This window comes from Dendrobates tinctorius, unplaced genomic scaffold, assembly GCF_039654945.1.
Source record: "Dendrobates tinctorius isolate UK_male_01 unplaced genomic scaffold, ASM3965494v1 ptg000079l, whole genome shotgun sequence".
In the NCBI taxonomy this organism is placed as follows: Eukaryota; Metazoa; Chordata; class Amphibia; order Anura; family Dendrobatidae; genus Dendrobates; species Dendrobates tinctorius.
In genome coordinates this window covers 10,134,419-10,159,004 of record NW_027361747.1, presented here as the reverse complement: position 1 = coordinate 10,159,004, position 24,586 = coordinate 10,134,419, and the positions used below count along the sequence as shown (strand labels likewise).

General features: G+C 49.1%; 1 protein-coding gene across 1 annotated transcript in view; it reads right to left on the bottom strand.

Annotated features, from left to right (window-relative positions):
• Positions 1-10,680: 10,680 nt before the first annotated feature.
• SLC10A4 (solute carrier family 10 member 4) overlaps positions 10,681-24,586 on the bottom strand; it is a 40,608-nt gene continuing 26,702 nt past the window's right edge. Inside the window, exon 3 of the mRNA XM_073583485.1 lies at positions 10,681-14,189. Coding sequence (XP_073439586.1) covers positions 13,671-14,189 — 519 coding nt within the window. The 3' untranslated portion in view covers positions 10,681-13,670. The remainder of the gene's footprint in view (positions 14,190-24,586) is intronic.

Below are 24,586 nucleotides of genomic sequence, written 5' to 3'. Positions count from 1 at the left end.
TCCCCACTGTATATATATATATACACAGACAGACATACATACACACATTATATATACACACACACAGACATACACACACACACACACCACCTCTCACCTGTCCGCAGCATCCCCCGCGCTTCCTCGCTCTGACACAGCAGCGGCGCGCTCCTCTCTGTGTCAGTCAGAGACAGGAAGCGCGGGCGGCGGGCAGGAAGCTGGACGGGTCCTTGCAGCTCCGCTCCTGCTATTTCCTCTTGCAGGCAGCGAAGCTGCTTGGATCGCTCCCTGGCCGCCGCTACACGAAGGCAATCTAGGAAGTGCTGCGTGCCGCCCCTGGCTCCCCTTGTGTCCGCGGACCGGCAAGGGCACTGCAGCGGCCCGGTGCTGGGCCGCGGACCGGCGGTTGGGGACCCCTGACCTAGAGCACCTGGCGCAGGTGCTCGGGCAGATCCAGCGAGCAGGCTTGACCATTAAACCCGAAAAGTGCCAGCTGGGTATGAGTGAGGTCCACTACCTGGGGCACCGGGTAGGTGGGGGAGCTCTGAAGCCAGAGGCCGGAAAGGTGGATGCCATCGCATCCTGGCCCACCCCTAGGACCAAGAAGCAGGTGATGTCCTTCTTGGGGACAGCCGGGTATTATAGGAGGTTTGTTCCACACTATAGTGCCCTGGCCAAGTCCCTGACGGACCTCACCAAGAAGAGGCTGCCCGTCGCAGTTGACTGGACAGTCACCTGCGAGACAGCTTTCCAGGCGCTCAAGACCGCCCTTTCTAGTTCTCCTGTACTACAGGCAGCCGACTTCACGTGGCCGTTCGTAGTGCAGACCGACGCCAGCAACTTCGGCCTCGGTGCTGTGCTCAGCCAGGTCGACACTACGGGCCATGAACACCCCGTTCTGTACCTGAGCCGGAAGCTCCTGCCGAGGGAAGTGGCCTATTCCACGATGGAGAAGGAATGTCTGGCAATTGTGTGGGCCCTGCAGCGTCTGCAGCCATACTTGTACGGACGCCAATTCACCGTGGAAACAGACCACAACCCCCTCAGCTGGTTACACACGGTCTCTGGGACGAATGGGAGGTTGCTACGCTGGAGCCTCTCTCTCCAACAGTATCACTTCACCATTCGCCACAAAAGAGGCAGGGACCATGGTAACGCTGATGGGCTGTCCCGGCAAGGAGAGGGTGCGGAAGGGCGCATGGGGGATCACAGGAATGTGATACCCCCTAGCGCCCTCTAAAGCAGGGAGGTGTGATGAAGGAGCAGCCGCCATATTAGATATGGGGCCACATGTCTGAGCTTGGCATCCATTTTGGTCTAAATTCAGGAATTACAGGCAGCTAACGGCTTCTATACCGCCAGGTGCTGTGTACTTAGTAAATACAAGCAGGATTTAGTGTTCTAATGCTAAATAGGCAGGGCCATTGGTGTGATAATGAGGATAGGCCCAAAACAGAGCTTCAAAGCTCAGGTATGGAGCCGTGCCAGCAGGGGGCCGGAAAAAGCCTAGGGCTTCAATTAGAATGTACCTGCTAGCAGACGCAGGAATATACGTCCTTTGTGTGTCACAGACGCTTTGGCTCCATCCTAGGAGCATGGATTATTAGCCCACCCTCTGACACGGGGGAGGAACCTAGCATGTTTAAGGACTCGCAGCCCCTGGCAGACATTCTTCTTTTCACACAGTAGATCCGGACAATGACGATCTAAGAAGGACCTGGGGACAGACCTGCCGAGGGGAGCAGCGGCCCATGCTTTGGGGGTCTGTCTGGCAACTAAGATTCTTGTACCTGTGGACTGCAGAGCTCCCCGGCAACCGCATGCACCCTACAATCTGGTAAATTGACCTCCAGCTTAATATCTTAAGTCTTGTACCCTTATTGTTATATCTTTTCTCTGACTGTAAATTTACTGTAAATTTCTGTAATTATCTAGTGCGCCCTTAAGGCAATTAAACTATAAACTTAATCTTGGGCTGATGCTTTTACTCTGATCATGAATCTTAGAACCCCCAGCGGGTAACAGGACCTCCTCCCCGGCGACCATTTGCTCTAGGTGCAGTTCCCTTACTGACCTGAGAGACAAAGGGGGCGCCGGAGAGCTGTGCCTGTGTATTTACGTCACGGTGGTGACGTGGGAGGAACAGGTCTGTGTGTTCCTCTACATCCAGCACACAGGCTCTCTTAGCCTCACAGTTATATCCCCTCTCTGGGTTTACCTCATGGCTGCTTCTCCATACTGCAGATGTTCATTCCCTCCAGGGAACTATCAGGCACATGCAGCCATTAGACACAGCATTCACGTGCTGTCAGGCAGGAAGCCCCATCTCCCAGTGGGACCTTCCACAACGGACCAACCGGGTCCAAGCATTCACTCTATATGACTTACACTGGCCACCTTATATGGTCCGTAGCCACGCCCACGGGTCACATGGCTATGACCTCATCACAGGTCCTTCAACCACTCATACACACTTTACAATAGAGGTCTTAAGCGCACCCCCTGGGTGGGTTTGTAGGTAACTGGTTTCGCCCATCTCACCGGTTACCTAGAGACTTCCCAAACACATTGAAACAGCACCTCAGCAGTATCACTGCTGATCAACACACACACACAAGTCTCCATCCCAAGGCCACCCACCTTGAGATACATAACGGTCATACAGTATTCTGCCACTCATCCTCTCTCCTGGGACATCCACACAGCGCCCCCTAGCGGACACAGTGGTCACTACACCACATACCTCCCCCCTCTGTTGAAACTTGTGGGGTTGAACACACATCACACCAGGAGCTCGAGACCGGGCACTCATTACACCTTACCCCACAGGTCAAGAGAACCGTCTCCATCATCATGCGGCCTCATCCCTACGTTAGGCCACCCCCGCCCCCAGCGGTCAGAATATCGGCCCTGATCTTTGGCCCTCCAGTCACAGTCTGTGTCATCAGACACTGTTTAGTCACCACACTCCTTTCTCTCACTGACCGGCTCTCATGGTTGGTGCAGTCATAAGTCTTAATCGAGCCTACTGTCTGGCCTGAGCCTGACCCATTCCGCGTCTCACAGGAACTAAGGTCTCTCAGCCTCGTACGGCCTGTCGAACTGCCACTTGCTGACATTCTTTGGTCACCTGCCATCTGACTACTTGGAGGAACCCTTCGGGTCCTTACACCTTGGATTGAAGGTAGTCGCCACCTGGTGTTCCGTACCTCTTTATTGATCCGCTGACGGTCCGTCCTCAGCTGTTCAATCTCTTGCAGGTACCCCACTCAATACTCCAAGAGCATCCTAAAGTTTCTCAGGCTTTCCACGGAGCCAACCACCATGATGGGAATCCTACCGTCTTCACTGGATACCTGGTCTTCATCATCAGGAGGGATCCTCACCACACCGGAGATCTTCACAAGGCCTTGCATTACCTTCCTGAATCTTCCAATGATTCTCCCAATCAGCCCTTTGGGTACCAGAACTACATCTTTCCGCAAACCCAGCTGATCCATAGCCTCCCTTGCTAACTCTAGGCGTCGAGCAGCTTTCATATTACTCCGCCTGAACAACTGTTTGGCGTGAAGACATTGCAGATGCATGTTTTTCAGGACAGCTACCCAGTTTGTTGTATCTTCCCTGCTGATATTATCACCAACTGCCGAGTCTCAGGTGCCCAGTGCACCTTACACGCTTTGATGGCTTCCTTAAAAGCCTCATGCACACCTCCCTCAGCACAGGCTTCTTGCATGTCCTCTTGTACCTCAATCACAGACTTGAAGGTCGTGGTCTTGCTCTCTTCCTGGACAGAAGGCTCTGGCTTTACCACAGACACTTCCCTCACTACAGCCGACCCAACCGGATGACTGTCTTCTTCAGCTCTTTGCTCACCAACTTCACGAGATCTCATCTCTTCATGACCCTCTGCCAAGACGGGCACCGACAGCTCCGTCCCACCACCAGTCAGACCCAGCCGCTGTACATCTTCGTCCAAGCTCTTCTCCCGCAGAAGACCTTTTACTACTCCTCTGAGTTCTTCCATCTCTTTCCTAAGGGTCTTGTTCACGTTTTTCCACGTTGACAGGTGACCTTTGAGCTCAGAGACTTCTTTCTCTAGCTCTTCTATTCTGTGCTCCCTTTCTCTCTCAGAGCCACAGTCACCCCCAGAGTCTGAGTTACCCCGACCTGCTGAGTCATCCCTCCAGTTACCCATTAACCGTGTGAATACTTCAGCCGTCTTATCAATCAGGTCAACGTCAGTCCTGTCACGAGACGTCAGGTTCGTCCGTTGGGCAGAGGTACCCCTGCTTCGGGTCACATCTGCCTCTGACCTGTCCACGTCAGGAGCCGTCACCGGCTCAATTTCTGTTAGCCCAACAGTAGAAACGTCTCCATCGTCCGACCATACGTCAACAAACAAAACAAAGTCCCGGCCCCTCTCCAAGGCATACACTAAGTCACGTGGTATCCCGCCAACTTGGCACTCACCACCTTTGGTCCCCTCAAACATTACTCTATCTACTGCATAGTCCACCGTGACCCCATGTTTACAGCGAATCCTGACGTTTTTCTCAGTCAGAGAGAAAACGAGAGGAGTTCCTGTCAGAGTCAACTGACTCTTTGAGTCCAACCGTCCAGAGACTCCTTCTCGGTGCTACATCACGGTACACACCTGCGGCCCGTCATTATCCGGAAAGACTGTCCCCGATTCTTCAAAAGTCATACACACACACTGCGGTTCCCCAGACATACCCACTGAGGCAACCAGTGCTGCCACTTCCTGAACCACCCCGATTTGGGTTGCCGCCCCCTTTTGGGCTACCACCTCGATTTGGGTCACCGCCCCCCTCTGGGACTCCACCCCTTTTTGGGTTACCACCCCGGTTTCGGGATTTCCCCATGTCCTTTCTACAGGTCTCCTTAGACCACAGTTCACACCAAAACAGTTTGTCTCTTTTACGATACCACACAATTCCTTGTTGGCACCACCACAGCTCCTGCTGTCACCGATCTCCGACACCTCCGGCTGCTGTTCACACACAGCTGCTGGTGTCACCTTCGTAACCCTGTCAAGTTACAGGAAGCCGCTTGTCCCCTTCGTAACCCCGCCGAGTTACAGAAAGCCACTGAGCCACCGCAAGCTGACTTTAGCGAGAAAAGGAAAAAAAACACATGTAACACCAAACTCATGTGTCCTGTCTGTGTGCTATTCAGGACGTTCCGTCTCTGCCTGAGACCATCCAACACTTACGCCTCACCAGGTCCAAGGTCATACCCCGTGCTCCAGGGATCCGATTCTGCTCACTGAACCCTCCAGGTACAGTGTCTTTCTCACTGACCTAGGTCAGTACAACACGAACACCTGTCCGTTACCTGTGGCGGCCACACAGGTCCTCGGATACCTCTTCTCCACAGAGGCACCCTATAGCAATCACCAGTCTCTTTCTCTGACCCCGGTCAGCACATCACACGGCTTTTACGACCGTCAGCCCTCCTGGCTCAGCATTGCCAGAGCACTGCACCATGTGCCTTTGGAAACCGTTGCCCTTAGCAACCGAATTTTGCAGTCCTCTTCCATTGCTCCTAGTAACAAGGCTACAACACTGCCCTTTGCATTCTCCACCAATTGTAAGGTAGCGCTGTCATTCGGGTAGGGGATACTCACTTGACAGCCAAATAATCACGTCCGGCACGGGTTTTCCATAAAACAATAACAGTCCATGCGGTTTATTCAGGCATCATAAACCCACAGCAGCAACATAAAGTTCATATAATCAGCATAGCGTTCATGACAGAGCTTCACTCTGTTTATCCTGTAGTCATACAGGTTGTGCAATGTCCAGCACACAGGCTCTCTTAGCCTCACAGTTATATCCCCTCTCTGGGTTTACCTCATGGCTGCTTCTCCATACTGCAGATGTTCATTCCCTCCAGGGAACTATCAGGCACATGCAGCTATTAGACACAGCATTCACGTGCTGTCAGGCAGGAAGCCCCATCTCCCAGTGGGACCTTCCACAACGGACCAACCGGGTCCAAGCATTCACTCCATGTGACCTACCCTGGCCACCTTATATGGTCCGTAGCCACACCCACCGGGTCACATGGCTATGACCTCATCACAGGTCCTTCAACCACTCATACACACTTTACAATAGCGTTCTTAAACACACCCCCTGGGTGGGTTTGTAGGTAACTGGTTTCGCCCATCTCACCAGTTACCTGGAGACTTCCCAAACACATTGAAACAGCACCTCAGCAGTATCACTGCTGATCAACACACACACAAGTCTCCATCCCAAGGCCACCCACCTTGAGATACATAATGGTCATTCAGTATTCTGCCACTCATCCTCTCTCCTGGGACATCCACACAGCGCCCCCTAGCGGACACAGTGGTCACTACACCACAGTGTATACTTTGATATGGTAATGTGATATGCATATGTAATGTTTAGTGTGTAAAGCCCCCTTCACACATTGCGATATCGCTAAAGCGTCACCGATTTTGTGACGCAACAGAGATATCGGTAGCGATCTCGCTACATGTGACACGTACCTCCGACCCGGCTCCCCGCTGGATATCGCTGATCGCACGAGATCGTCCTGGTCTATTTCTCGCCGCCTTCGTGCTGGTGCCAACGAGCGACTACATAGACGCGGGAGGAAGTAGTCACCAGAGCTGCCATCTGACAGGTAAGTAATGACCGCCGACACGTCGCTGGTGAGATCTGTCTGTTTGACAGCTCACTAGCGACCATTTAGCGATGCACAGCGATCCTTACCGGGTCATAGCGTTGTCGGGATCGCTGGTGCATCGCTAAATGTAACGGTACCTTAAGTATAGAGTAAAACATAGGTCAGAACAAAAGGTAGTGATTATAGGGTAAGATAAACTTTGCTAAGAAATATTGGTGTAGTATTGTGTTGGACACGTATTGTTAGTATATAGACACAGGGTGCAATAGGAATATAGGGAATGTCAAGTATAAGTTAAGTGATATAGTCCATAGTGTTGTGAGGGTGAATTGCCCAGTTACATATAGTAGGGACAGACATAGTTGGGTCTATCCCATAGTAGGAAGGGAAAGCCACAGTAAAAAAGAGATTGCTTCATGATAGATCGTCAGATAGGAAAGTACAATAAACAGGGTCAAGTTCAAGTTGCAGTGAGCAAGTATCTATCATTTGGGGCAGTGGAAGGCCTTACTGGGATCCATTGCGTATAGTCCTGCAGCGCCCATAATGCAAGGCTCGATGCAGGTACTACAAAAAGTGCCTTATCCTCTGGCACACAGGGAACGATGGATGCAAAACCGCGTGAAGGGAGAGTAACAGATCCTGGGTGCACTGCGGAACTGGATGGAAAATCCCTGGGGCTGACAGAGCCAGTAAACGTAGGGATAGTCCAGGATGAATGGAAAGTAATGCTGTAGACACACTGTATTAAGGAAACAAGGAATAAGAAGTGTTGCCTAATACTGCGTTTTACAATTTGACGAACTTGAACTGTCCAATAAACTTTCGGTTGTTAAAATTAACTGGATGTCCCCTGCAGCGGCTCTTGAAGATGGAGGCCTGGAAACAGCAGAGGCCTACAGCCTACAAGTGAGTGTGATGCACCCTGCACCTGTAAGCATAATGGAATTGGGACACGATTGTCCTGTAAAGTGCCAGGGCGTTAAGGGGCAACAGCTCGCCCATGGCTACCGCCCTCGGTCACTTTACAGTATCTTTGTCCAACTCGGTCTCCACCATATTGCCAGCAGCATAGAGTAACGGATGTCCAAGGCCCCAGATGTTCTCCTAAAAAGCTCCTTTATTGATTATAGCACAGAAGAATGCGAAGTTTCGGCCACACGCGGACTTTCTCAAAGGGTATATAGTGAAGAAGCCCCTATATATGGCTTGAGAAAGGCCATGTGTGGCTGACATGTTGCATTCTTCTGTGTGCTGTAATCAATAAAGGAGTTTTTGAGGAGACCATCTGGGGCCTTGGACATCCATTACTCTACTTAGTATATACTGTCACTTTAGGATGACAGACTCCCATAAATACCAGAATTAATATTCTGTGGCTGTAGTGTGCGCTCCGGCCAGCGGTAATGTACTCATATTATCCTAAATTCAATAAAAGACTGCATTTTAGAGAAATAAACGACACAATCCCTTGTCTGAGTGCAGACATGATTCAAGATATTTATCGTCACGTTCACATGCTGGAGACACGTCTGTCACCTCTACACAAACCCCTCGTCACTCAGTGTACGACCTGGGCAGCTCGGGATTCTGGGTGGTGACTGAAGCATGCAGACCGAAGAACATCAACCTCCTGGAGCAGCGCGTCCGCTGGGTACACACGACAGTCAGTAATGGTACAGTTTTGATAATTCAGCATTTACATTGTTCTCCGCACTAGGGTCAGCGAGTGCAGGTAAGGCTAGTTTCACACTTGCTTTTTTTTGCAGCGCGTTTTTCCCGCAAAAAAACGCATTGAAAAAACGCATACATAAGCATACAACTGCTGCGTTTTTTTCAAGCATTTTTATGAGCATGCATGAAAAAAACGCAGCGTTTTTATGCGTTTGTATGCGTTTTTAGCGCGTTTTTACCGCGTTTGCGTTTTTTCCCAACATTTTTAGGTGGCCCCTCACACTACCCAAACCATGACTTTACTAACCCTAACCCTGACCCTAACCCTAACCCTAACCCTGACCCTAACCCTAACCCTAACCCTAACCCTAATCCTGACCCTAACCCTGACCCTAACCCTAACCCTAACCCTAACCCTGACCCTAACCCTTAACCAAACCATACTTAACCCTAATCCTGACCCTAACCCTGACCCTAATCCTTAACAAAACCATACTTAACCCTAATCCTGACCCTAACCCTGACCCTAATCCTTAACAAAACCATACTTAACCCTAACCCTGACCCTAACCCTAACCCTGACCCTAACCCTAACCCTAACCCTGACCCTAACCCTAACCCTAACCCTAACCCTGACCCTAACCCTTAACCAAACCATACTTAACCCTAATCCTGACCCTAACCCTGACCCTAATCCTTAACAAAACCATACTTAACCCTAACCCTGACCCTAACCCTAACCCTGACCCTAACCCTAACCCTAACCCTGACCCTAACCCTAACCCTAACCCTAACCCTGACCCTAACCCTTAACCAAACCATACTTAACCCTAATCCTGACCCTAACCCTGACCCTAATCCTTAACAAAACCATACTTAACCCTAACCCTGACCCTAACCCTAACCCTGACCCTAACCCTAACCCTAACCCTGACCCTAACCCTTAACAAAACCATACTTAACCCTAATCCTGACCCTAACCCTGACCCTAACCCTTAACCAAACCATACTAAACCCTAACCCTGACCCAAAACCCAACCCTAACCCTGACCCTGACCCTAACCCTAAACCCCCTTAACTAACCCTAACTCTAACTCAAACCCCTAAATTCCATGGTTAAAAAAAAAAAACGCATATGCAAAAAAACGCTTACATGAGCATGCCAGTGCGCACATATGCGCATCCATAGGCTATAATGGCCATTTTTAGCGCAAAACGTGCGCATATGTGCGCATGCGCTTTTTTGCAGGGCCAAAAAATGCAACATGATGCGTCTGGAAAATCCAATCGCACACCCCAAAAAAACGCAGCGCATGAAAATCGCATACATGCGCTTACAAGCGCGCAGGTATGCGCACCCATGTTAAATATAGGGGAAAAAACGCATGCGCAGGTTAGCGTTTTTTTCCAGCGCTAAAAAACGCAAATGTGAAACCAGCCTAATACTGTTTTCTGTCATGTAGTCAGACCACCTGATATATACAGCACTAGTCATATTTTAGTCATACACCGATGCCAATTGAATCCATTCTGCAAAGGAAAGAGAAATTGTCCCCAAAAATGTCCAATCTTCAATACATAATAATTTGGCACGAAAATAATGTCACTCGTCCTCTTGTCCATATTTTATGGCAAACTCCACTTTCACACAACATATTTGTGAAGAGAAGTGTAATTTTATGTTGATTTATACTGTCAGATAAGTTTAAAACTTCGCTTTTTTTCTTTGGGCACACACCTTCAACCAGAGAGCAGTGGATTGTGGGTGCAATAGCTTCAAACATTTCAGGGGTCATATAAATCCTGCCCCAATCCCCAACCTTCCCCACTTACTCAGTAGCGTCCTACCCCTTCCGGGAACACCTAAGACCGCCCTGGAAGACTGACTTTTGGGAGATATTTCCTTAAACCATACTCAAGTTTCAACCCAGGGGTTTCGGGAAATCCAGGACAGTTGGCCACCATGAAATGGCAGTTAAGCATATAACTTATTCCTATTTCAAGGCTGTTTTTGCCAAATTTTAAGTTGCACCCATTTTGTCTTTTTCTATTTTTTTCAGTACTTTTTTGTTCTTTTTTTGTCTGCTTTTTTTTAATCCGTGCACCATTTAGGACATGGATTTTGTAATCCAAATATTTGCGTCAGATCCATAATTTGTGACTTCATTAAAAAGTCGAATATTTTTGCGCAAATGTACTCCAGTACACCACTCCCACAGAGTGATTTTTTTTTTTCTTCTACACCAAAAATTTTTGCACAAGTGCTAGAGATATTTTATTGGAGCATGCAACTTTTTACTTTTTGCTCTAAAAAGTAGTAAAAGACAAAAATAATGACTTTTTTTTAATTTAGCTGAAAATTCATGATTCACAATTTTGAACAATTTGGCACAAAAAGAATCACAATAAATACAAGCCAAAAATATGCAAGTGATAAATCCCTTAAAGCTCAGATGTGTGGTCACATGAATTTCCGGGGTTCACAGGTGACGACATACAGATCCCTATAAAGGACAAGCAGGACTTTTTCCTTTTGATTTGACTGAAAAAGGATAATAATCTGTTGCTTGACATGAACACAAAGGCCCAATTCATCAAGGCTGGTGTTTCCTATCTCTTTTTGTCTTTAAGAAGTGTGCACTGGAGTGAGATGCACTGATTGGCCAATCACATGAATGGTGTGAGGCAGGCAAAGCCAGTGATTGGCAGCAGCGGTCACATCAGTAGATGGGCGCATCTTCACTGCAGCCACCTAAGTATACAAATATGGGCTCTCACCTGAGAACCTGGGCCACAGTAGTGAGGGATATCACAGGGAAATAAAGGCTTTTTCAGGATATCTTATACTGCCTGCCTTTGGTCACTTTTTTATGATCTTGAAAAATCCCTTTAAGTAACTTGTAAACACTTTTATGGTGTAAAATTGCTTGAAATATAAAAATTGTACAACTCCTAGTTTTGCAAAAATGTTGTAACTTATTACATTTTTACATTAGTCCTGGGCAACTCCGCCGAGCTTTTAAAAAGTGGCAATGTTGAGTTGGAGAGAGCGTGGGCAAATACACCCAATAAATTTATCAGAAATGTATGCCAGTCATGGACTGGTGCACCTCAGCTAAAATGACTGCAGCTGTCACACATTGAAAACTAACGGCATTGCAAGAGGATTCATAGACTGCCAGGGTACCAGGGAAGCATTGGCCCTGGAGCGGCAGGAGATTGGTAAAAGCGGTAAATTTTAAAATTTTTGCAATTATACTGGGTGTCTGTATGTGGGGGAGAAAGGGCAAAAACTGAGAACAAGGATGAATTCTCATCGTCACACAATAAGAGAAAAAAGAATGGATCTACCTGTGGCAAAACATTTTTGTATCCCTGGTCATAGCATGATGGACATTAAATTACTTGTATTAAAAGGTAACTTCAAGTCTCAGAGAGAGAGAAGTATCTCTGAGTACAAATTTATGAACACTTAAATTTCGACACATTCAGTGCAGGTATTAATGTGTCGCATGGATTTATGTCTTTTTATATCAATTAAGGAATTTGCCCCTCAGACCTTCTGGGGTCATCACAACACAGAACCAGACCGGCAATCAGAGGGCAATAAAACCTTCACACTGCTTATCTATGAACTGGTCCAATATTTATGCTTATCCCTCTCCCATAATGACTATTCCGCTTCACATCACTTGTTTTGTATATTGAGTTATTTATGTGCTGTCTTGTGTATAAATATGTGATTCTTCAGATTTTGTATTAGTCTAGCCTGATAAAGAGACCTGAGTAGTCTCGAAAGCTTGCAATGTGTTACCATCTTTTCAGTTAGCCATTAAAAGGTATCAACCACTGAGGACTCTCAATTCTAAATATTCTGCAATTATATATTTAACTTGGATCTGGCACAAAAGAAAAGACAGATGTCAGTCACAGATATCCTTGATAAAGAACATTTATTGGTCAAAACGTTGGACAGTTTCTGTCTTTCCTTTTGTGCCGGATCCAAATAAAATATTTTCTACAAGATTTACCCCTTTTTGTCTTCTTCGTTGCCGAGGCGCTATCTACAGTATTATAGGACTATTGTCCTTTCCTCAAGCATGACTACCTCTATAGCACTGTTGCCGGCTTTTCTACACTTGAGGGGATTTGGTAAAGTGATCATTTTGTTATTTAATATTACTGTGGTTGGAAAACCTTTTTAACATTTGATAGAAGAGGACTCGAGTGATTTATGGCATGTGGGTAAAATACTCTTAAAAGGAGTCTGTCTCCCCAAAATGAAAATTAAACAGCTTAAACATTTCTAAAGGTAGATTATCCCCAGCAGTATACATTTTAGAGATTTAAAGACAGAGAAATAAAATGATATTAGATATGCAAATGAGCGGGGTGCAGTGCACCCTTGGTGTTGTCAAGGGTGAGTGCATCATTACGCTCACTTTCAATTATTTTGATTGACAAGCGAGCGCTGCCTGAGCTCAATCCATATTTTTGCATGTCCACACTGACACTGGTGAAACCCAGTGTGCGCACACAGTGTCCGTAAAGGCGCGCTCTATTCCCCGGCTCCTCTATAAAACGGCTCACTTGCTGCCCATCTGGATGTAGCATGCGGCGACTTCAGACGGGGCCAGGAATCAGAGCAACCCTGCACCGAGTGTGCACCATTAGGCTCCTAATGTGTCAGTGCAAAGACACAGAAATGGACAGTGAGTTCAAGCTCTGGGCAAGGGAGCGCTGTCAATCAAGATCAGGGAAAGTTAGTGATATGCTGATTGTAGGGCAAAACGGTGCACTCAGACCTGGATCCCATCTTGGCTGCACCAAAGCGCCTTCATTCCTAAAAGAAAAGTTGAATTCTTTTCTGCTCAAACAAAGAATTGTATACAGCTGCTATTATTTTGACAGAGGCCATGGCCACTATATAAATGTTTCATTAGTTAATTTGCATTTTGGAGGTGACCGTTCTCTCTAAAGCAGACAAAGCTGTCAGTGTGTTTATATATGACCATTTAGATATACCGTACATCTAAGGTAAGCATACTGTGAAATTCCTTTCATGCGGCACCATATAATCCAGAAATTCTGATAATCTGGCACCTGTAGCAGAAGAATGAGCAGTGAGAATATAAATGGGTTTTACATACATTTCTGTGACCCTCTAATAATTCGGAATATCTGATACATTGGCACATAAAGGATCCTATTGATGCTGAATTAAAGGATTTTTACTATATATGTGTATATATATTCATAGCTATTGATGAGTGTCTTGGCAATGAGAACTTTCATGTAAACTTGAGTACAGACATGTAGAGGGTCACACAGGACTAGTGCGGATATGATGGAGGCTCCATGGGTACAGCATTTTGGTCTTCTGATGTCACTGTCCCATAGGACACTTCATTAATTTCTTCCTCTTTCAGCTTTTTATAAGAAATATCCGTGTCATCATCTTCGTCCATAGGTTCTGGCTTGTGAAGAACTTCCTTTCGGTACAGTTTATATACTAGGACATATATCCCTGCTTCGGCGGCCTGGAATAGTGCGTACAGCAGCGGAAACATGTACATGCTTCCTATGAGATGTGCTGGGAAAGCGAGCTTCAGGAGCGCTGTGCACAGCTGGACGTTCTGACACCCGGTCTCCAGAGACACCGTTCTCCTGCAGTTGGGGGGCAGCTTGAATACAGTGGCTAGCCCATATCCCATTGAATAGCCTATCATGGGCATGATCACTGCCACAATATACACAGAGGGGGGTATAGTAGCCAGTAGTTCTGGTCCCAGCATTGCCCCAGTAAGGATAAACAGGATGACCAAGGTGACCAGGAGAGACCAAAGAGACACCTGGAGGAAAAGAGACGACAATGATGTTCTGCAAATATTGGCAATATATTCTGGGCAAGAACGGTCATACATAGAAATGTGTTGGCACAGAGGCAGTGCCCCTAATGCACAACTCAAAATATACCCCAGAATCAATGATGGCAATACAAGCAAGGCAGAAGGGGACAGAAATTCCCAAATAACCTCACCAAGGACATCACAACCTGTAGGGAATTAGATTATAATTGTCAAACAGGACACTTAGATTGAAAACATCAGTGATGTGAAAATGAATGTATAGTTAGAAATTTACTTATTTTGTACTTTCTGAAATCTTGCAGTTTTCACACTAAAGACTGAGCTTCACAATAGACTGACACTTACTATTCTGTAGAGATCCCCTCCCTTCATTAACTTCATGTTCATCATAGGCTATATTACAATAAAAAAAAGTAATATATATAACATATATAATATAGCAGGAGGCAGAAAATATGGGACTCACTATTGACAGCAAGAGCAGCCCACCTTCTCCGCCTTCCTGCACACCTCTTCTCATGTCACAGACTATGCCTACAACATTCTCGTAAAACTTTGACAAAGCTTTTTTATGCAAAACCAAAAAACATGGGTAAGCACACCTGTTGGTATAAGAGTAATATGTTGGTGCACGTTCACACTGTGACCATTAACAGACAAATCCAACCTAGTATAATATCAATGAACGTACCCTGCTGTAGGTGAATAAAGAGTAGTAAAACATGAAAAAAAACCATAGGGTACTTAGCTGACATTTTTTTGAAATTCCATCTCACTGCGACAAGGTGTACCCTAATTCTAGTAATTCACCACATTATGTGCCTGCATACCACAAAATAGACAGGGACAGAGCAGAACCTGGCCCTCACTGTGTTTTACCCCGCCTGTGGGAAGCTAAATAGACAAGGTGAGCAGTCAGGTCTAGGTCCTTCTCTTTTGAGGCCTGCTTGCACATGGGGAGCTGAGATACTAGATTTAGGGACCATCCTAATTGGGTACACCTTGTCGTGGTGGGATGGCTTTTATGTTTTTTTTTTATAAAAAAAAAGTCACCATGTATTACTACTAGTGTTGAGCATTCCGATACCGCAAGTATCGGGTATCGGCCGATATTAGCGGTATCGGAATTCCGATACTTAGTTCCGATACTTTTGTCATATCGGATTCCGGAATCGGAATCGGAATAGGAAGTTCCCATCATGCTATGAGCCTGCTTGCTTTGATTAAGCCAATGGGAATCCTCCGAAGTGTGGGCACATCCTGTTAGGCATGTAGGCATGTTAACTATTGGCATGGCTGTGATTGGCTGCCGAAATGATGTCATGATGCACTATAAAAGCCACCGCAGCCGCCATTTCTGGTCACTCTGCTGTGAATTCAGTTAGGGACAGGATGCTGTAGAAGACTGTGAGGGACAGTTAGAAATAGCGATTCCACCAAACATCTAGTGCTTTACCCAGGCTACATAAACCACCACTGTAGCCTTCTTTGCCCTAGCAGCAGTGTTCATAGCTGTCTGCAAGGGCTGTGTGAGTGCAGCTCACGCTGTGGAGTGGGTCCTGCAGCCACGTCAGGCTGTAGGCCACCCAGTGTGATCACTGCTGCCTCATACATCTTTTATTTTTTGAGCTGCATTTTTTACATAATTTCAATCTAGTGTGCTTCCATCCGTATCCATATACGTTGGTTGCAAACACTAGTAGTAGACAGCGGAGCCTTTCTGCAGCCTTTCAGTGCTAGTGTCCACTTTGCTGCACTGTTCACGGCTGTCTGAGAGGTCTCTGACTGTGTGTGAGTGCAGCTCACGCTGAGTAGTGTGTCCTGCAGCTACGTCTGGCTGTAGGACGCTCAGCGTGCGTCAGTGCCTCACACATATTTTTATTTGAGTGCAGCTCATTTTTTCTTCTATTAGTGTGCATCCATCCGTCTCCATCTACGGTGGTTGCAAACACTATATAGGAGTACACAGCGGAGCCTTTCTGCAGCCTGTCAGTGCCAGTGCCCACTTAGCTGCACTGTTGACGGCTGTCTGAGAGGCCTCTGACTGTGTGTGAGTGCAGCTCACGCTGAGTAGAGTGTCCTGCAGCTACGTCTGGTTGTAGGACGCTCAACGTGCGTCACTGCCTCACACATATTTGTCTTTGAGTGCAGCTCATTTTTTCTTCTCCTATTAGTGTGCATCCATCCGTATCCATCAACATTGGTTGGTTGCAAACACTATATAGGAGTAGATAGAGGAGCCTTTTTTTCTGGCTTGTGCCCTGCCGGCGCAGCCAGATTAGTATTACCCAATTTTTTTGGAGCCTCATCTTTTGCATTGTAGGTTACCTGCCTGCATTGTAATAGCTCCAAAAAGTTGGTGATACTATCAGTTTCAATTCTTTGTTCACATACTTTGAGTTTGTTTCCAACAAAGAAACCACAAAAAAAGTTCACCAAACACTACATTTGGAACTTGTGTAGGCCACATCAGCTCCTATTAAAGTCTAGTCCACACACACACACTTCATAAAATTAGTGTTTCTTGTACCTGTAACCAGCTGTTCAGGAATAAGCACACTAAGGCCCCCCTTTGTACTTTTTTGCCTATCTTAAGCAGTCTTGCAAGATGAAGAAGGCAGGGAGTAAGGCGCGTTGGCGTGGGCGTGGAGTTTCAGCAGGGAGAGGACGTGGGGATTCTGCAGGGAGAGGACGTGGGGATTCTACAGGTAGAGGACGTGGGGATTCTGGGCCTGCTGCGGGCACCAGTGGATCAGCATCCCCCAGTTTTAGCAGGCAACAGTCCTTTATGCGCAGCTTTGTAGGACCTCAACGTACCCCACTGCTGCGGGAGGAACAAATTGAAGCCGTTGTCGGATGGATGGCAGCTAACGCATCGACTTCAATTACTTCCGCATCCTCTCAGGGTCAGAGCACCGAAGAGCAACCATCTGTCTCTTCACCACCTGCCAAAGTGCCCAGGCAGTCAGAGAGACATGGACAGGAGCCATCACAGTCTCTACTTCTGTTCTCGGAATCTGTTGGCTTGGAAAGAGGGGGCCAGCCAAGCAGCATTCCTGAATGTGAAGAAGAGGGAGTATGCAGTGATGCGCAACTTCTTTGTCCCTCTGAATCTGAAGAGGCGAGTGGGCCAGTGCCTATGGTCAGCACACCTCAGTACGCATCAGATGATGACGAGACTCAGTTGCCACTTTCTGGTGCGTACTGTGCTGGCGAGACAACCCCGGAGAAGCAGCTGTTTGAAGAGGGGAGGGAAGATGATGAGGTCCTTGACCCATCATGGCGTGAGCAACAGGAAGGTGGTGGGAGCAGCTCGGAGGAAGAGATTCCCCTACCGGCCAAAACAGGAGGCAGAGGGAGGGGGAAGACTTGGTTGCCTGTACCCTCCACTTCGGCACCCGTTAGGAGCATTCCTCCTTCCAAAGGCAAACCGGGCGCTCACAAGAGTTGCAGTGCGTGGTCCTTTTTTGACACAGTTGCAGATGACATTTGCTTTGTCAAATGCAAGCTGTGTCATCAGAGAGTCAAAAGAGGGAGAAATGTCAGCAACCTCAATACCACAAATATGTGGAAACATGTGCGCACCAAGCACGAGTTGGAGTTGCAGAGACACCCTGAAGACGTAGGCCAACGTACAGCACCACCTACCACCTCTTCAGTTCGTGTTGGGCCCTCTTCCTCCAGCTCACACACTGCTGGTTCGAATTCCTCACAGGATCGCCAAGGAAGAACCTCTGCCACTGTTGTCCGGAGACCCTGTCAGATTACACCCATAGCAGCACGTTCCCATCCATCACAGCCATCGGTAGCACAGGCATGGGATAAAAGGCGCCCTTACTCGGCAAACCATCCCCGAGCACAGTCTCTGAATGCTGGCATTGCCAAACTTCTGGCAGTTGAAATGCTGTCATTCAGGCTGGTGGACACTGACACCTTCCGGGACTTAATGGCATTGGCAGTCCCCCAATACAACGTGCCCAGCCGCTTTTATTTCAGCAGGCGAGCCGTCCCTGCCCTGCAGAAACATGTTGAGGGCAAAATAAAACATGCGCTACTAAACGCCGTTAGTAGCAAGGTCCACCTGACCACCGATGCGTGGACCAGTAACCATGGACAGGGACGATACCTTTCCCTCACTGCCCACTGGGTCAATGTTGTGGAGCCGGGTACGGATCTGGAGAGTGGCGCTGTACGTGTTCTTCCAACGCCACGGATTGCAGGACTCCAGTCTGTACACATAGACTCCTCCTCCTACTTAAGTTCCTCAGAAACAGCAGAGCAGGAGCCTGTTATGACCGATATGAGCACAGCCGTGGCCAAACGTCAACAGGCTGTACTCAAATTAATTTCTTTGGGGAATCGAAGCCACACAGCGCAGGAGCTCTGGAATGCTATCAAGCTGGAGAGCGATGTGTGGTTTGGGCCAGCGAATCTCCAGCCGGGCTTGGTAGTGTGTGACAATGGCCGAAATCTGGTGGCAGCTCTTGGCCTAGGCAACCTCACACACATCCCATGTCTGGCACATGTTCTTAACTTGGTCGTGCAGAGCTTTCTGAGGGACTATCCGGATCTTGCTGCACTGTTGCACAAGGTCCGCATAGAGTGCGCTCACTTGCGACGTTCCAGCACGGCAAGATCGCGCCTCGCTGCTCTGCAGCGACGATTTGGCCTTCCGGAACATCGCATCATATGTGACCTACCCACCCGGTGGAATTCAACGTTACATATGTTGGAGCGGTTGTGTGAGCAGCAGGCAGCAGTCATGGAGTACCAGCTGCATCAGGCGCAAACAAGTCGCACTGTGCGCCGTTCACACTTCAGCACCATTGAGTGGGCCTCTATGAAGGACATCTGCCTCGTTTTGCGTGCCTTCGATGAATCCACGCGGATGGCGAGTGCAGATGATGCACTAGTCAGCATGACTGTCCCCCTTATCTGCCTGCTTCAACAAACACTGCAAGCACTAAGGGATGAGGTTTCAGAAGAGGTGGAGGATGAGGAGTCCCAAATGCCATCTGCTTCTGGACAGTCTGCGCTACGTGTTTCCTCACAAAGGCCTAGGCAGGGGACACTTTGTGAGGAGGATGAGGAGGAGTCGATGGAGGAGGAAGACATCTCTCCAGAGGAGGGAGGTACACAAACCTCTACTCAGTATGTACAGCGAGGGTGGGGTGATGCAGAGCAGGCCGAGGTCACGCCTCAAACAGGGGACAGCGGTTCTTTGGCAGTTGGGAGTCTGCAGCACATGGTTGATTTCATGCTGCAGTGCCTGAGAAACGACCGCCGCATCGCCCACATTCTCGTCTCGGCTGATTATTGGGTGTACACCCTCCTAGATCCTCGCTACCGGGACAGCGTACAAAGGCTCATACCAACGTTGAACCGGGAGCGTAAAATGCGGGAGTACGAAGAGTCACTGGTGCAGTCCATAATGTTTTCCATTCCACCCGACAGCATTGTTGCTAGTGCTTTACAAAGCAGCTCTGTGCGTCGAGGCAGTGGAGGAAACTCTGCACAAAGAGGGAGCAGAGGCAGCGCCGCAGCACAAGGCAAGACCACTATGGCCCAAATGTGGCAAAGTTTTGTGTGTCCACCACAATTGTCTACACCATCAGCGACGCCTCGAGTCAGCAGGAGGCAACGCTTCTGTCAGATGGTGTCAGACTACATGTCTTGCCCTGTCGCTGTACTCCCAGATGGCTCTTCCCCCTTCAAGTTTTGGGTCTCTAAGCTGGATACATGGCCAGAGCTTAGCCAGTATGCATTGGAGGTGCTGGCTTGCCCTGCTGCCAGTGTATTATCGGAACGTGTCTTTAGTGCCGCAGGTGGTGTACTAACAGACCGTCGCACGCGACTATCTTCCGATAATGTTGACCGGCTGACTTTTCTGAAAATGAACAAGGCCTGGATCTCCAAAGACTTTGCCATTCCTCTTACAGACTAAATTAGTGGTTGGCAACTGTATCCAGGTCTGCTGGTGTGTTCATTTTTCTACCACCTGAACTATAATCCCTTTGCTTCAACACAGCCAGTTGTCGCTCAGATGTGTCGTCTGCACAGAGAAACACACTAGCTCCTGTGTTAGTGGGGTTCAGTAATGCCAGCTGATCCCCTGCTGTGTGGACGGCAAAGTCACCAGCTCCATCAACATTCAAACCACTACTGATTTTTAACCGTGCCCAACTTAGGTCTCTGGCTCCACTGTCTCTACTATTTCCCCTGACCTCCAACCCCGCCATCTACATCTCTGAAGTGGCGTCAGCACAATCTACACTTGTTCCTGTGTTCCTGTGGCTCAGTCCCATCAGTTTATCCCCTGATGTGTGTCCGGCAAGGTCTCCTGCTCTGTCCACATTCCCATAACCAGTAGTGGGAATGAGGACAGAGCTGGCGAACTTGCCGGACAAACATCAGGGGATCAACTGACGGGACTGAGCACCAGTAACACAGGAACAAGTGTAGATTGTGCTGACGCCACTTCAGAGATGTAGCTGGCGGGGTTGGAGGCCAGGGTAAATAGTAGAGACAGTGGAGCCAGAGGCCTAAGTGGAGCATGGTTAGAATCAGTAGTAGTCCACAACCTCCATAAAAACCGCTGCCCATTGGCCTCTGCATGCGGCATGCGTAATCCTGGGCTCCAACAGCGTCAGTTGGTGTTCAGAAGTGTCGTCTCCACAGAGCCAAACACATTCGTTAGAGTGTTAGTGGGGTTCAGCACTGCCAGCTGTTCCCCTGCTGTGGAGATGGCAAGTCTCCTGCTGCCTTCACCTGCCAAAATCCAGTAGGCCACAGCCTGCTCCTCGCCTAATCCTGGGCTCCAACAGCGTCAGTTGGTGTTCAGAAGTGTCGTCTCCACAGAGCCAAACACATTCGTTAGAGTGTTAGTGGGGTTCAGCACTGCCAGCTGTTCCCCTGCTGTGGAGATGGCAAGTCTCCTGCTGCCTTCACCTGCCAAAATCCAGTAGGCCCCAGCCTGCTCCTCGCCTAATCCTGGGCTCCAACAGCGTCAGTTGGTGTTCAGAAGTGTCGTCTCCACAGAGCCAAACACATTCGTTCGAGTGTTAGTGGGGTTCAGCACTGCCAGCTGTTCCCCTGCTGTGGAGATGGCAAGTCTCCTGCTGCCTTCACCTGCCAAAATCCAGTAGGCCCCAGCCTGCTCCTCGCCTAATCCTGGGCTCCAACAGCGTCAGTTGGTGTTCAGAAGTGTCGTCTCCACAGAGCCAAACACATTCGTTAGAGTGTTAGTGGGGTTCAGCACTGCCAGCTGTTCCCCTGCTATGGAGATGGCAAGTCTCCTGCTGCCTTCACCTGCCAAAATCCAGTAGGCCCCAGCCTGCTCCTCGCCTAATCCTGGGCTCCAACAGCGTCAGTTGGTGTTCAGAAGTGTCGTCTCCACAGAGCCAAACACATTCGTTAGAGTGTTAGTGGGGTTCAGCACTGCCAGCTGTTCCCCTGCTGTTGAGATGGCAAGTCTCCTGCTGCCTTCACCTGCCAAAATCCAGTAGGCCCCAGCCTGCTCCTCGCCTAATCCTGGGCTCCAACAGCGTCAGTTGGTGTTCAGAAGTGTCGTCTCCACAGAGCCAAACACATTCGTTAGAGTGTTAGTGGGGTTCAGCACTGCCAGCTGTTCCCCTGCTGTGGAGATGGCAAGTCTCCTGCTGCCTTCACCTGCCAAAATCCAGTAGGCCCCAGCCTGCTCCTCGCCTAATCCTGGGTTCCAACAGCGTCAGTTGGTGTTCAGAAGTGTCGTCTCCACAGAGCCAAACACATTCGTTAGAGTGTTAGTGGGGTTCAGCACTGCCAGCTGTTCCCCTGCTGTGGAGATGGCAAGTCTCCTGCTGCCTTCACCTGCCAAAATCCAGTAGGCCCCAGCCTGCTCCTCGCCTAATCCTGGGCTCCAACAGCGTCAGTTGGTGTTCAGAAGTGTCGTCTCCACAGAGCCAAACACATTCGTTCGAGTGTTAGTGCGGTTCAGCACTGCCAGCTGTTCCCCTGCTGTGGAGATGGCAAGTCTCCTGCTGCCTTCACCTGCCAAAATCCAGTAGGCCCCAGCCTGCTCCTCGCCTAATCCTGGGCTCCAACAGCGTCAGTTGGTGTTCAGAAGTGTCGTCTCCACAGAGCCAAACACATTCGTTAGAGTGTTAGTGGGGTTCAGCACTGCCAGCTGTTCCCCTGCTGTGGAGATGGCAAGTCTCCTGCTGCCTTCACCTGCCAAAATCCAGTAGGCCACAGCCTGCTCCTCGCCTAATCCTGGGCTCCAACAGCGTCAGTTGGTGTTCAGAAGTGTCGTCTCCACAGAGCCAAACACATTCGTTCGAGTGTTAGTGGGGTTCAGCACTGCCAGCTGTTCCCCTGCTGTGGAGATGGCAAGTCTCCTGCTGCCTTCACCTGCCAAAATCCAGTAGGCCCCAGCCTGCTCCTCGCCTAATCCTGGGCTCCAACAGCGTCAGTTGGTGTTCAGAAGTGTCGTCTCCACAGAGCCAAACACATTCGTTAGAGTGTTAGTGGGGTTCAGCACTGCCAGCTGTTCCCCTGCTGTGGAGATGGCAAGTCTCCTGCTGCCTTCACCTGCCAAAATCCAGTAGGCCCCAGCCTGCTCCTCGCCTAATCCTGGGCTCCAACAGCGTCAGTTGGTGTTCAGAAGTGTCGTCTCCACAGAGCCAAACACATTCGTTCAAGTGTTAGTGGGGTTCATCATTGCCAGCTGATCCCCTGCTGTGGAGATGGCAGTCTCTCCTGCTGTCACCTCATTCAAAATACAGTAGGCCTCTGCCTACACCCTCCTATTTCCTGGGCTTCAACACAGCCAGTTGTAGTTCGGAAGTGCCGTCCACACGGAAAGAGATACTTGCTCCCGTGTCTCAGTGGGGTTCAGTAATGTCAGCTGATCCCCTGCTGTGTGGATGGCAGTCTCTCCTGCTGTCACCTCATTCAAAATACAGTAGGCCTCTGCCTACACCCTCCTATTTCCTGGGCTTCAACACAGCCAGTTGTAGTTCGGAAGTGCCGTCCACACGGAAAGAGATACTTGCTCCCGTGTCTCAGTGGGGTTCAGTAACGTCAGCTGATCCCCTGCTGTGTGGATGGCAGTCTCTCCTGCTGTCACCTCATTCAAAATACAGTAGGCCTCTGCCTACACCCTCCTATTTCCTGGGCTTCAACACAGCCAGTTGTAGTTCGGAAGTGCCGTCCACACGGAAAGAGATACTTGCTCCCGTGTCTCAGTGGGGTTCAGTAACGTCAGCTGATCCCCTGCTGTGTGGATGGCAGTCTCTCCTGCTGTCACCTCATTCAAAATACAGTAGGCCTCTGCCTACACCCTCCTATTTCCTGGGCTTCAACACAGCCAGTTGTAGTTCGGAAGTGCCGTCCACACGGAAAGAGATGCTTGCTCCCGTGTCTCAGTGGGGTTCAGTAACGTCAGCTGATCCCCTGCTGTGTGGATGGCAGTCTCTCCTGCTGTCACCTCATTCAAAATACAGTAGGCCTCTGCCTACACCCTCCTATTTCCTGGGCTTCAACACAGCCAGTTGTAGTTCGGAAGTGCCGTCCACACGGAAAGAGATACTTGCTCCCGTGTCTCAGTGGGGTTCAGTAACGTCAGCTGATCCCCTGCTGTGTGGATGGCAGTCTCTCCTGCTGTCACCTCATTCAAAATACAGTAGGCCTCTGCCTACACCCTCCTATTTCCTGGGCTTCAACACAGCCAGTTGTAGTTCGGAAGTGCCGTCCACACGGAAAGAGATACTTGCTCCCGTGTCTCAGTGGGGTTCAGTAATGTCAGCTGATCCCCTGCTGTGTGGATGGCAGTCTCTCCTGCTGTCACCTCATTCAAAATACAGTAGGCCTCTGCCTACACCCTCCTATTTCCTGGGCTTCAACACAGCCAGTTGTAGTTCGGAAGTGCCGTCCACACGGAAAGAGATACTTGCTCCCGTGTCTCAGTGGGGTTCAGTAACGTCAGCTGATCCCCTGCTGTGTGGATGGCAGTCTCTCCTGCTGTCACCTCATTCAAAATACAGTAGGCCTCTGCCTACACCCTCCTATTTCCTGGGCTTCAACACAGCCAGTTGTAGTTCGGAAGTGCCGTCCACACGGAAAGAGATACTTGCTCCCGTGTCTCAGTGGGGTTCAGTAACGTCAGCTGATCCCCTGCTGTGTGGATGGCAGTCTCTCCTGCTGTAACCTCATTCAAAATACAGTAGGCCTCTGCCTACACCCTCCTATTTCCTGGGCTTCAACACAGCCAGTTGTAGTTCGGAAGTGCCGTCCACACGGAAAGAGATACTTGCTCCCGTGTCTCAGTGGGGTTCAGTAATGTCAGCTGATCCCCTGCTGTGTGGATGGCAAAGTCTCCTGCTGCCTACACAGTCGTACCA